At 57.3% G+C, this 13,603-nt stretch overlaps 1 protein-coding gene across 1 annotated transcript in view; it reads left to right on the top strand.

Moving 5' to 3' along the window:
- Window positions 1–5,897, top strand: part of NOL4L (nucleolar protein 4 like) — a 23,857-nt gene extending 17,960 nt beyond the window's left edge. The window contains exons 5-9 of the mRNA XM_021707244.1: window positions 1–95; window positions 163–354; window positions 580–702; window positions 1,010–1,208; window positions 5,514–5,897. Of these exons, the coding sequence (XP_021562919.1) occupies window positions 1–95; window positions 163–354; window positions 580–702; window positions 1,010–1,208; window positions 5,514–5,734 (830 nt within the window). The 3' untranslated portion in view covers window positions 5,735–5,897. The remainder of the gene's footprint in view (window positions 96–162; window positions 355–579; window positions 703–1,009; window positions 1,209–5,513) is intronic.
- The last annotated feature ends 7,706 nt before the right edge of the window (window positions 5,898–13,603 follow it).

Here is a 13,603-nt window from a genome sequence, read left to right as displayed (position 1 = left end):
CCGACGACGACGACGACGACCACGACGACCACGAGGACAACGACAAGATGAACGACTCCGAGGGCGTGGACCCCGAGCGCCTCAAGGCCTTCAACGTGAGCACGCGGCCCGGGGGGCGGGGGGCGGGGCGGGGCCAGCCCTGCCACGGCCGTGTCTCCGCAGATGTTCGTGCGGCTCTTCGTGGACGAGAACCTGGACCGCATGGTGCCCATCTCCAAGCAGCCCAAGGAGAAGATCCAGGCCATCATCGAGTCGTGCAGCCGGCAGTTCCCCGAGTTCCAGGAGCGGGCCCGCAAGCGCATCCGCACGTACCTCAAGTCCTGCCGCCGCATGAAGAAGAACGGCATGGAGATGGTGAGCCTGGCTGTCCTGGGCGCCGTGTGGCTCCAGCCCCTGCCCGGGCCGTGGTCCTCCCAGCCGCCCCAGAGGCAGGTGCCGCGCCCCTGGGTCTCGGCGGAGGGGACCGAGGCCTGGAAGGGTCACAATCGGGGCCCTGGAGCCCACGCCCCGGCCCGTGCCCCCCCGGGGAGGGGTCTCTGCCCGAGTCCCGCACCAGCTCTGTCCCCTTTCTGCCTGCAGACCAGACCCACGCCGCCCCACCTGACCTCGGCCATGGCAGAGAACATCCTGGCCGCCGCCTGCGAGAGCGAGACGAGGAAGGCAGCCAAGAGGATGCGCCTGGAGATCTACCAGTCCTCGCAGGTACCGCACCACAGCCACCCGCGGAGCTGGCGGGGCGGGGGGGGGTCCCAGGCAGAGGCCTGCAGACCTTGAGAGGAGGTCTGGGCTCGCCCTGAGACCCGCAGGCCCTGGGCATGCCTGCCCATGGAGGGCGAGCAGAGCCGGGGAGCCCCCGGGGCTAGGGTGGCCGGGAGGGCGAGCAGACAGAACCCCCCGGTCAGGCCATGGCGTTGGGCCCAGGCGCACTGGGCCGCGTCCTTTGTCCACGCGTGGGGCTGGTCAGGGCTGCCAGTCCTGCGCTCCCCAGTGCCGCCCTCTGCCCCCGCAGGACGAGCCCATAGCTCTGGACAAGCAGCACCCGCGGGACTCCGCGGCCATCGCCCACTCCACCTACTCACTGCCAGCCTCCTACTCCCAGGACCCCGCGTACGTCAACGGTGGCCTCAACTACAGCTACCGTGGGTATGGGGCCTTGGGCAGCAACCTGCAGCCCCCCGCTTCCCTCCAGACGGGGAACCACAGCAACGGTAAGTTGGGTCTGACGGCACCCGGCAGCAGGGGAGGCAGGGGGTAGGGTTGCAGAGGCGGGCCAGGGAGGGGACTTCTTCTCTACTCTGGGGCTTGCGTGTGGCTCTGGGACCCTCCCACTTATCGGCGTGGCTGGTCCTTAGACGGGAAGGTGAGGAGGACCTCAGCTGTTAAACAAAAGCCTAGCGCCTCCTCATTGCCGGACACTCACGCCGGTGCGTCTTTATGCTGCTGGAACCTCCTGCCACTCACCTCACCTCCCGGGGCCCCGTGAGCACGGCTTGTGGCCCAGGCCCATTCCTTCCCTGAGTTTCGCCCTTTCCACATCCCATCCTGCCCGTGGTGACCGAGGCGCAGGGAGATGGCTACACCCAGCTGGCAGAGCCAGGCCCAGCCCAGTTCAGCCGGGGCCCGGCTGGCCTGCAAGTGGCCCTGGGCGTCGCCTCCCTTCCCTGGCCCCAGCTCGTGGGGTGCCTCGGAGGTGCTGGGAGTCCTTGCCCTGCGCTTAAGGGAACACGTCGAGGTCACCCGGGCGAGGCTTACACATCTGTCCTTGGCTTCACGCCCACAGTGCGTAGTCCAGTAGGCACCTCCTGCTACCTCCCTTGCACGACTCTGCGACAGATGGGGCAGACCCTGGGTGGAGGAGCCGCCCCCCAAGAGATAGACGCATCCTCATGGAGGCAGGCGCCGCCCTGCACAGGCACTGCCGTTGGGACCCCCACGCCTGCGGACTCTGAGGCTGGAAGGCAGCAGGGAGGAGTGGGGTCAGCCTGATGAACAGCCTGGAGCCACTGGCAGGGCGGGTGGTCCCTGGGTCTCTAGGCCAGGCTCCCGGGTTTTGCTCTGTGCACCGGGAGAGTCGCTGCTGGGTTTTAGGCCCACAAGGGCTGTGAATCATGCTTCCTGCATCGTTCTGCCTGCTCTTGGGGTAAGAAAACTTGAGTAGGGAGGGCAGGAGGCAGGAGCAGTGTGCTTTGGGGTCTTTCAGAGGCCAGGGAATGAGGCCACCAGGTTGCTGCCGAGGAGGAGACTGGAGGAAGGTGCCACCTGCAGGCTGGGGACTCTGGTGCCGGGTCTTGGCTGGCACTCCTTAAGGCTTTGTCTTCGGCTGCAAAAGACCCCTCGCGGTTCTTGGGCAGCAAGGGCGGGGCTTGTCCTCAGTCGGAACAGCAAGTCCAAGCCACCTCCACTTCCCTGCCCCGCCCCTCGCTGCCAGCCTGGAGCCCTCCCCAGCCCCGTGTTCACCAGCCCCTCAGAACCAGGAAGTGTGTGCCGCGGAACCGTGGAAGATGCCTGCCCAGGCTTAACGCCTCATCCCTTCCTAATGCCTCTTAACCTAAAATAAGAGGCTGCCTGGCCCTAATCCCAGAGCCAAGGCCAGAGTGGCCGGCACAGTGAGAGGCAGCGTGGCTGTCTCGGCCCTTCCCGGAAGAGCCATCCCACAGCCCTGCCCTCCTGACACGAGGCAGCTGGGGCCCCACAGGAAAGGGGAGGGTGCCCTGGGGCCCAGGCGCTCCCAGGCAGCAGATGATGGTGACAGGTCACCACCCCGAGGGCCTCTGGAAGGGGCTGAGCCTGCTGCGTGCCCGCCCTGCTCAGCACCAAAGCTTTTCTTCTGGGGAGGCAGCTGGCTCCGGCCTGTGCCCTCCAGGCCCTCAGTCTCCCAGCTCTGAACACCCCAGTTCCTTAGAGGTGGCCGGGGAGGTCATGGAAGCAGGGATCTGGGCATTGAAGCCTCCTGGCCTGGGGCAGCCCATCCCATGAGCACCTACCCTTCACTGGAGAGTGCTGTCTAAACCGGGGCTTGAGCCCAGCAGTTGGTGGAAAAGGGCTCGCAGCCACGGGGTTGCAGGGTCTTCCACCCCACTGCCCTCCCGGCCTCTGAGTGATTGTTCAGTCACTTTGGTACCTCAGTTGGGCAGCCATACTAATGGCTCAGAGCTCCTCACTTTGCTCATTATGTTGTCATCTGGAGATGCAAATCAGCTTAGGTGGAATCCCGCCCGCCTGCTCTGCCTATGGTGCCGGGCAGCTCCTGCCCGCCCCTGCCCCTCTACCAAGCAGCCGGCAGTCGCTGTAACCTGAGCACTGGCTGTAAGCAGAGCCTGCGTGGGGACGTCTCCAGATCAGACTGGCTGCAGGAGATGGGGACTTTCTCCTTTCCAGGCTTTGCCACCGCCCAGGAGAGAAGGGGGAAGCTCTGAGCACAGATGTGAACGTGAACGGGATGAGACCTGGGGCTGGAAGGAGGGAAGAGGGGACTCTCCAGGCCGCCGGCAGGAGGCTCCGGCCACCCCCATTGTCTGGAGGGGATCAGAGCCCCCCAGACGAGCCAAGCCCGCCCCTTTCCACCCCTCCAGGGGCAGCTTGCGACGTCCAGAAACTACAGAGGTGCTCCTGTCCCCAGATTGTCTCAGGTGCCCACTTGGCCACCAGCCTGGGAGTCAGTCACCTGCTTGGCTGCTGTTTCTGGCATACACAGCCCCGACTCCTTCCCTCTGTGCAATTTTAACTCCAACTTTCTTCCCCCTTTAGGGGCTCCCCAGCCTCCTCCTAGCAGTAGTTGAGTTTCCATAAGTTATCCCAAGACGTGCTGTCCAGGCTAGATGTCTCCAAGGGAAAGCGCTAGTTCGTCTCTCTCTACAGCAGCGTAAAACTGCCACTGTGGGTGCAATAACGAGTGAACGTGGCCATCAGATGCTCCAGGGGGGCAGGAGACAACCGATAACCCAGAGCAGCTTCCACCCCACAGAAGATAAGCTCTGGACCGTGGGCCACGGCGAAGGGACCAGGGGGGCAGGGAACAGCAAGGCTGACCTGGCTGGCGGAGGAGGTGTCCTCAGGAAGCACTGCTTTCATACCCCACATCCTCTCTTTGGCTGTTTCTTGCTGAACACCTTGCACATGCTTTTCAAACTCTGGGAGCACCAGCTATCCTGGGAGCCCACTCGGAAGCCTGCTTGGAAGCCCTCCCCCATGGGGCAGGCTCTGCAGTCAGGCCTCCTGCGGCCTGAGAAGCCTGTGCCGTGTTTCCCAAGTGGCTTCTCAGTTCCCGCTCACGAGTGCCTCCTCGCTTTGCAAACAAGGGCCGCGAGGCTCAGAGAAATTGGAAGAGTTTGCCGTGAGGGAGCAGAGCAAGACTCCACACTTGTCTGGCTCCAAAGTTGCAGCACCCCCCGCCCCAGAGCTTCTGGGGAAAGGCCCAGAGGGGCTGGGCTCGCTGGTTCCCTCCCCACAACACACCCTAGTGTTTCAGGAGACAGTGGGTTCCCTCTGCTGCCACTGCCCGAGGACAAAGGGCAAGTGACTTCTCTAGGCCTGGGTCCTGCCCTGACCGTGGCGACCCTGGGCGTCCACCCACCCCCACTGCCTCCCATCACAGCAACAGGAGCTTTCCTCCCCGCTCGGGCACAAACTCACTCCCACGAAGGGGTGCATTCGTCAGAAAGAGACGCGACACACCCAGCCGCTCTCTCCGTCCACAGGCGCCCACAGCCCCTCTCCTGGGGGTGCAGTTACAGCCTGGCCAGTACTTCTCTTTCTCCCGGGCAGCGGGGGAGCTGGCCTCTGGCTGCGCTCCAGCTGGACAGAGCCCTTTCCTTGTCTGGGCATGCCAGGTGTCTCTTTTCCTGGCCTTCTGTGGCTCCACTCTGGACACTCCTGGCTCTCCACGCACGTGTCCCTGGGGCTCGCCGGTCTTGCCTGCCTGCAGACCTCCCAGCGTGGGGAGGAGCGGCATGCAGGCCTGTGCTGTTCCCCGTGGCACGCAGGAACTTCCATGGTGCACTCGTCCCCACAGTTCCTCTATGGGACCGTTCTTGCCCGCTCCCGAGCTCCGCTGGGGAGAGGCAGATCTCAAGAAGTCCCTTTCCTTGGGGCCTCCTCTTCCTCAGCTGGGGAACCGGAGCCGTGACGTGTGCCTGCCAGAGGTCCTCAGAGGGAAGCAGAGGGCAGGGAGCTGGGGCGGGATCCCCTGCGTATGTCCCTGGCCCTCTGCCCTAAACGCGAGCCACGGTGCGTTCCCCGGATGACCTTGGGCCGCCCTCTCAAACCTCCCAGGCCTCCACATCTTGCACCTGCCACACAGTGATAAGATCCGCTCCTTTGCAAGGCCACCCTGAAGGTTAGCTGAAAGCCCCTGTCCCATGCAGGTCCACTCTGGGCACGAGGGGTGCAGTCGTCAGAGAGAGGCCTCAGAGCCTCAGACTCCAGCACCTGACGCTCAGCAGGCAGACACCAGGCTGCGCAAAGATGCCAGGCAGGTAGCCGTGCCCCTCCTCACCCGGTTTCCCTCCCCACAGGGCCCACGGACCTCAGCATGAAAGGCGGGGCCTCCACCACCTCCACCACCTCCACGCCCACCCCCTCCAGCACCAGCACCAGCAGGCCCGTGCCCACCGCCCAGCTCAGCCCCACGGAGATCAGCGCCGTTCGGCAGCTCATCGCGGGCTACCGGGAGTCCGCTGCCTTCCTGCTGCGCTCTGCAGACGAACTGGAAAACCTCATCTTACAGCAGAACTGACCCCACGGCACCTGGAGCACTGCCCTAGGGAAGGAGGCTGGCCCGGCCCGGCCCAGCTTCCTGCCTTGCCCGTTGGTACATTTTGTTTTTTGAAGGAGGCGGGATCCAGAGGAGCTGTTTCTAGCCACACTCCAAGCACCTGAGACTTTGGGCACAAGGACACTTTTTTGGAATCTCACCACACGGGTGCTCTGCCTGCTTGGAAGAGGCTGACAGGGCAGCTCTGGAGAGGTCAGGCTCCCGGACGAGGCACTGGGGTTGCCGCTCTATGTAGACTCACCTTCGTGGACCCGGTGTTAGAATCCCACCCCCAGATAATTACCTTTCAAGTCTTAGGTGAGCAGAATTGCATATTTATTGAGGAAAACAAAGTGGACCCTTTCTTCCTCTCCCCTTAGTAATTTATTTTTCTGAAAATGGATTCTTTTGTGTTTGTACAGATTGCCAGTCTGTGTCTGTCTGATGAGAAGGATGTGCCCGTTCCTAACATTCCATTTCACTACACTGATGGGGCGGGGCTGGCAGGGCGGGGGCGGGCCGGCCGCTCCTCTGTGTGCCTGGGGCACCCTGGGGAAGCCATCACCCCTGGGCCGGGCCGTCCGTGGCGGACCCCAGTGCTGCCACAGGGACACCGCCGGGCACCTCCCTAGGCACCACCAAGCAGAAGGACCTCACCCACACCCACTGCAAAGCAAAACAAAAGGCACCCCACCCCGTTCTGCAGAAGCCCCGGTCACATGGTCACCTGTATTCTACCTCACACTCCAGCGTGGGCTTTTTCCAGGACGTGCCCCGAGCCTGTTCTGAACGGCTGTCACCCCAACTCCCCCCACAGTGTGTCTGCCTGGGAGGTAAGTCCAGACTGGGCATCCAGGAGCTGGATCCCAGAGAGGGTCCTGTCCCTTGTTCCCAGCTGCAGTACCCTGGCCCGCTCAGCTGCTCGGCGGCATGGCCGCCGTCAGCAGGGCCCTCGCCCTCACCCTTGTCCTGCCGCTGGGGCGCTGGCCCCCAGACGGCGCTGCGAGGGCTGCTCTTTGGAGCACGCGGGGCTGCCGGGCGGCCGTGAGCTCCAGGACGGGCAGCAGCTCCTGCCCCCGCCCCACACTTGGAGGACAGGGATCGTCGGTGGAAGTGGAGAAGCCACTTGGGCTCTCCTAGGACCAGCCCTCCTGTGGAGGGGCCAGTCCTGGAAGAAACCCATAATCCCTGGAGTGTGAAAAAGGGCAAAAAGAAAACCCTGGCCTGGTTTCCTTCCTCCCTGATAGGCACTTCCTCTTGCTCAGTGCAATACCTACCAGTGCTGCTAAAACCAGGGACGCGCCCAGACCCCAGCCGGCCCACGGCTGCGCCGCGCACCACTCCGTAGCCATGACAGCAGCTCTCCGCTGCCCACCCCTGCCCAGAGCTGGCAGAGCCCTCCTTCCGAGCAAAGCAGCCCAGGGGAGCCAGAGCCAAGGGACCCTAGGATGGCTGCAGAGTAGGCCCCCCTCACAAACCAGCTTTCCTGCAGCCAGCTGCCTGTACTGGGGCAGACCCCTCCGGAGGGGTGGGCATGGACGCCAGCGTGGTGCCCCATCCTGCCTCAGGCCCAGGCGACCACCCCACACTTCCTTCCAGCCCCCAGAGGTTGGGCGTGATTTCACTTCTCAAGTGGCCTCCAACACCCCCCCAGCCACACCACCTCTGCCTTCCATCCGCCCAGCCCCCAGGCCTCTGGCCAAGCCAGGACACCCGAGACGCACCCTTAGCACAGCACAAGCTCCAGGGCCCAGGCCTCTCCCATGTCCAGCCATCCACACGCCCAGTCCCACCTGCTCAGTACTACTCCCGGACGTTTGCATTTGTGTAAATATTTATTTTTGTGTGTGAACAATGCTACAGAGTAATCAGATCTTTTGCAAAATGTTACCCCAGGCAATTTGTGAAAATCTTAATGTTAAAACCTGGCAAGAGACAATCGCCACCCTAGAATTTCTGATGCCAGTTGCTCAGCAGGTCACGTCTCCTCCCAGAGGCAGTCCCCAAGCTAGACGCGGAACAGTTTGCACTTCTTGGCAGACTGGAGTGAGAAAGACTGGGGAAGGGGCTCTCTGCCCTACTCACATAAGGGATTCCATCTCAAGGGCAGGTCAGGCTGTCAGAACGGACCGTCTCCAGCCCACCTTAGGACTGCAGCAAGAGCACGGGTTCAGTGTGTTGCAGAGGAGAGAACATGCCAGTAGTGAAAGTCCACGGGCGCTCCAGGCCCCTCCGGGACAGCGACCCCACCTCCCAGGGAAGCTACACCTGAAGCCCTGGATGGTCCGATCGGGCGCAAGTGACTGCCAGGAAGCAGGATCCCATGAGCTGGTTCGGTCAGGGAACTTGTTCTGTTTTGCTTTTGTTTTAAAAGATGCAGCTTCCTCCTACTCCTGACTCCGAGAGCACCAGAGCTGATTCTGAGGAGCCAGGCTTGCCACTGTCTCCTTTGACCTGAGGGACTGCCTTCTCCCACATGGAGCTCCCAGAAGCCCTGTCCCACAGCCAATTCAGAAGCCATCTGAAGGGCCTCAGGGCAGAGTCACTTGGGATCCCAAGTTTAAAATGAAATGCAATAGTAGGTTACTCCGATTCCAGAGTCCTGGCGGGGTCTAATCCCATGAGAGGGGTAGGATCAGAGACATGGGCATCGGGTCTTAGTGTGGGATCATGGCGCCGACCAGTGTGTGAGACCCATCTGAAATTCCTTTCACCATTGCCGCTCGCACTAAGGACAGTTTACTCCCAAGGACAGTGTGGAGGGGGCAGGGGAAAGGCAGGGGGTCAGGAGGGTTTAGAGGATTTCAAAGGGGAGCCCACCTCTCCCTATTCCCAAGGGCCACTTACGACTCCAGGGGCGGTTATAGGATTAACTACCAGTTCATTTTCAAAATGCTGCTTTGAACTCAGAGGGTTGATACTTTTAATTTGTAATTTTTTGTAAAACTTTTTACAAGATAGTAAAGTATTTCACCAGATACCAGTTTCAATCCGTCCATGGTCTGATTTTTATATAATTTAGTGGTGCTTTAGAAACTTTGTTTTTGTTGTTTCTGAGCCGATCGGCTCAATCCTTTTTCGCCTGTATCTACCTAAGACCAATGTGAACCTTTGTATTTTTGCTCCTAATTTTGGACTCAGTGGAAGTGTACTGTTTACATGTACAGATGCCCCAGTCCCTGTGTTCTGCAAGACTCGCTCTTGAGGGGGAAGATGCACCTCATAAGCTCATCTGCTTAGCAAAGCCACGAATCAAAACCTCTCACCTTCTACCTATGTTTCCACCTAAAAACAAAAACAGAAAACCTATACCACACAGAACTCAGATTTGCTGAAAAAGTTTCCACCAAGTTTCCACCTGGTGGATGGCCCATGTGCCTCTCTCATGTGGTCCAGTAAGGAGGAGGAGTCAGAGTAGAGACCTCCCGACAGCCACCGGCAGTGAATTGCACGGGCAAGGATTTCACTGCAGAGCTGTGGGGGAGAGAGGAGTGGGCGGTCCCGATGGCTCACGTAGCCTTCAGGATTTAGGGGCGACCCAAGAGGTGGTCACTTCTCTGGTATAATTTAGGATGTTTTGGAAGCGCATGAGTTCCGTATCTGAGATGGAAATTTAAGACTTTCAGTGCAGATGGTATAAGCATTTCTTCTGGGTTCCTCTGGGGGCAGCTCACTAGCGAGGTCCCACCTCTGGGGATGGTGGGGCTCCAGACAGTAAGCATATGGCACTTCAGGCAAACAGTAGATGGCACCGACTTCTAAAGGTGACTCTGTTAATCAATGGCTTCACCTCTAAATTATATTTTTACAGATATGCACCTATGCAACTTAACGTGGCTCTTCTAAGCAGGTGAGGACTTCCTCCTCAATGCTCTCTATAAAAATTATTTGTGTTCTATATAGTGAGTTTTTTCCAGTAAATGTGGCTTAATATTTTAATTCTTAGAATGTGTCTTCTCAACGTGATGCGACTAAATTCTGTTTTGTTTGTGGAATGACTAGCACAGGCCGACTCCCTCTCCCTCACGTAACAAAAGACCAATGAGCTGTTAATCGAGCTGTTATCTCCATGGTATTACTTGCTAAATGCACTGATTTCATAAGTATGTGGAATCCTTTTCCTTTGGAATCTGTATATCATATATAAGACTGAATCTACTTAATAAACACTGAACAAGACACTGAGCACTTGCTTCTGCTGTGTCCTGTCCGCAGCGGCGCTGCCAGCTGTCCTCGTCCTTTTCAATCTAGTTTGGCACTGCAACATCTTTCTCTGGTAGCTTCCGCCTTTTCCTAGCTAATAAACTGGCACACAAAAGGTCTTTAGTAACTTATCTTGAACCAAGCAACCTGTAATTCCGTCTTGGTGCCTTGCCTGTTAGTTAGCAAGGGAAGAAAACGAACCTCCCCGGACGCCCCTCCAGGGGGCGAGCTCTCCTCACGCGGCTTTCAATCTGGGTCACCTTTCCCCTGCCTGTGGAGGCAAAGGAACACTGGGCAGATGCCTTGCCTGGACTCAGTCCGTGACCAAGCACAAAACTGGCTTTCCATTACCTCTCATCCTCACATGTGGCCTGCACAAACCAAGGTCCTGCAGCGACCTCTAAGCAACAGAGAAACCAAGCCAACGTGACCCCTGGCTCTGTGCCTTCAATACTTTACACTCCATTTCACACAAAACCCTGGGTCCCGCCTTGAAGGAAAGAAAAGGACCGCTTTTCCCAAAGACACTTATTTGTGCAGATTTTTTTCATCCTACATGTATCACATAGGTTAATCTTTACAGGAAAATTGCAGGAATATCACTGGGAACAAACCTGATTATCATGGGTTTAAAACCAACTCTGTGCAAGTTGAAAGCGTACATTTTACTGTTAAAATTCCATGTGCAGGTAAATACACACCTATATGGCAGTTATTAAAACCTTTTAAAATAACGACGTAAGAATGCCTTTTTGTAAAGAAACAGAAATTCTGTGCAGTCGCCAAATCTACGAAGTAGATCAGAAGAGAGAGCCAGCGGGGTGAAAGCCCTGCACTGAGGGCAGGACTTCTGGGCTGAAACGCATGCAAAGCCGGGAGCAGCTCTGGGCACAGATGGGCCTTGACATCTCACTTTGCCCACGTGGGGGTCAAGGGCAGCAAGTCCCCAGTAATGCCAAGAAAATTCCATGTCCGATGAAAACAACCACTGCGGAGACTATTAAAACCCCACAACCTACGACAACAGCACCAGAGCCCAGACCCTCTCCAGGCAGACTCCACAGCCTCTGGGCCGGCTCCCAACACCCACCTGCCTCCACAGGAAATGCCATTCCACTGGAGCGCCTGGCTCCCTGGGCTAAACTGCTTGAGACTAGAAAAGCCCCGGCTGGTTCCAGTCTGGCTTCCTTAAATGGGACTCCAGACCACTGTTGTCAACAGTGGACACGGGACACCATCAAATTGGAATGTCCACTCTGAACAGCGAACGGAAATTCTCTCAATGACAAACAGGCAAACCTCCTTTACGCCGTGTGGGAAGGGGAGTGCGTGCACAGGTTGCCTTTGACAAGTAACTTGAAATGCAGCAGCAAAGCTCGGGTTACAGGAAACCCAAGAAGAATCCTTGCAGGGTCCTATCTTCCCTTGATGACCTTTGGTATAAACGCGAATTGTATTCATACTATCAGCCAGAGGATCTTCAACAGGGGGTCCCAGCTGCCTGCCTCAAGAGATAGGACGCAAAACCTGGTACGTTCATTCCTGGGGGAGCATCTACAGAAGGTGAAGACCCACCCACGCCAGGCAAGGCAGCACTGGTCACCGTGTGGGTCTTTCTGGGCACTGTCTACATCTTGTGGTAGAGGCATTCATTCCAGCCTTCACACTGATGCAGAGATGAGGGGAAGCATCTCCTGACAAATCTTGGTTTCAAGTAGCAATCTCCAAGGACATACTTCCTACCTTTTCCACAGCTCAGACAGCGCCCACACAGGAGGGCAACACAGCCTGGGCCCCTTCCTCTTCAGGCAGCAGAGCAGGCAATGCTTTGGTCCAGAGGCCCCTGATGGACACAGGCTGCCCTATTCAGCGTGCACACATACCCACACCCTCCCCACCCCCCTACACACAGGGTCTGACTTTCTCAAGAGCAGGCTGGGTATCAAACAAATTAATGATACTCACCAGGCCAGTAATATCATTTTCTTTCGATATTCTGAAACATCGTGTCTCCTTGTTCTTTGGATCATGAGCAAAATAAGCCTCCCTGCTTGCCTGTAAACTCAGGACTGCCCTCAACAACTGTAGCATGAGATCAAAGCCCAGATGCCAGCGTTACAGCCTGCACTCCTCAACACGACATGCACAAGGCCTGCCTCTCCACAGCTTGTCTCAGGAGGCAGTGGCTGTATGGAGGCCTACTGGAAGTCCACGTACTGCTCCTGTCCTGGCCTGGTATGAGCTGTCACTATTTCCTGGGCGGCAGGCAGGAACAATCTGATGAAGTAGAAGCTGCTGACCCCATTCAGAGAGGAGCATTGGCAGCGAGATTCCATAATGTGCCCAAGACCCCAGAACTGGTGTGGAGCAGAGCCGCACCCTAAGAACCCATGCACTGGTATGCCTCCCTGAGGAGATGCCATCAGCAGGGCAGGGCCCAGTCCTAGGCTGTAAAGCATTTGAATCTCAGACAGACATAGGTGGGCAAATGAATTCTGTGACACAAAGGCACAAGGACACGTCACCACAGCACTACTGAGTCATAAATTCTCACACTGTGTCACTCACACAGCAGCACTGCAACTGGCAGCCTCAAGGGTCCCACCGCATACAGAGCTCTCCCCTAATTCACAGGGAAAAAGTTAATGCACATGGAAACACTTTTGTTTTTAATTTTGGCTTATTTGTATACTAATAAAGTTATTTCTGATAAGCACAAGGTTATGGATTTAAGTATCCTGAGAAATGTGAGGCTTCTGTGAAGTCAATTCTCACAGCACGCCATGCACTCTGGCTTGCTCAACTAGCATCAGACCCCACCTTGAGCAGCTAACACCTCCCTCACTGCCTCCTGAGGCCACAGGAGGTGCTTCGATCTTCTCAAGGTCAGAACTGGTCACCCTCGCACAGACCATTGACCACTGGGAAGCCACTTGACAATCTCAAGCTCAGGGAAGCCGTTCAGATGGGCAGCTGTGGAGGAATGCCACGGTCTACAATGCTCATCCACAAGGGGAAACTGCTCTGACTTCTGATTGCAGTCCCTGCAGTGGAAAAGGTCCCCAAGTCACAAACAGAAACTAAAGATCAGTGAAGCTGCCAAGTCACTCCTGTTGGACTATCCTCCCAAAAGAAGAGCTCCATGAATAGTAGCCCAGAGCCATGCCAAGGAGAGCTGGCGTCTCCCCCATTCCCATCCAACTCTGTGCTCCGGCCTGACCTTCCCACACCAATGGGGCAGCCACAGAAGATGACTGAGACTACAACTGCAGGTTGTATAGGTTTATTGTTCCAATACCACAAGAGACATACAAAAGCAGTGCTTTCTCTGGGCAGCCCCATGGACCAGAGCAGTGTGATACTGTACCCTTGAGTGGTCCCAAAGGTTCCAGCAGAGGAAAGAGGAGGACTGGACACACTTGGGCCCCTGCTCCAAGTCTTTGGTAAACAGACTTTAAAGTTGACAACTTGGACTTGGTCAATACTGCACTTTAAATCACCACCTCGCTGCCAACTTATCATTCATGCTTCAGATGGCAACAATGCTACATCAAATTAGAGAAGAAGAAAACCTTTCAGATGAAATGAGACTCGCCAAAGTCACACAAATTTGATACTTCACATAGAAGCACTCACACAGAGACCTAA

The sequence above is a fragment of the Carlito syrichta genome, unplaced genomic scaffold (assembly GCF_000164805.1).
Source record: "Carlito syrichta isolate Samal-C Ts95f unplaced genomic scaffold, Tarsius_syrichta-2.0.1 Scaffold316469, whole genome shotgun sequence".
NCBI classification, from domain to species: domain Eukaryota; kingdom Metazoa; phylum Chordata; class Mammalia; order Primates; family Tarsiidae; genus Carlito; species Carlito syrichta.
Note: the sequence above shows the minus strand (reverse complement) of the source record. Positions and strands in the feature narration are given on the sequence as shown.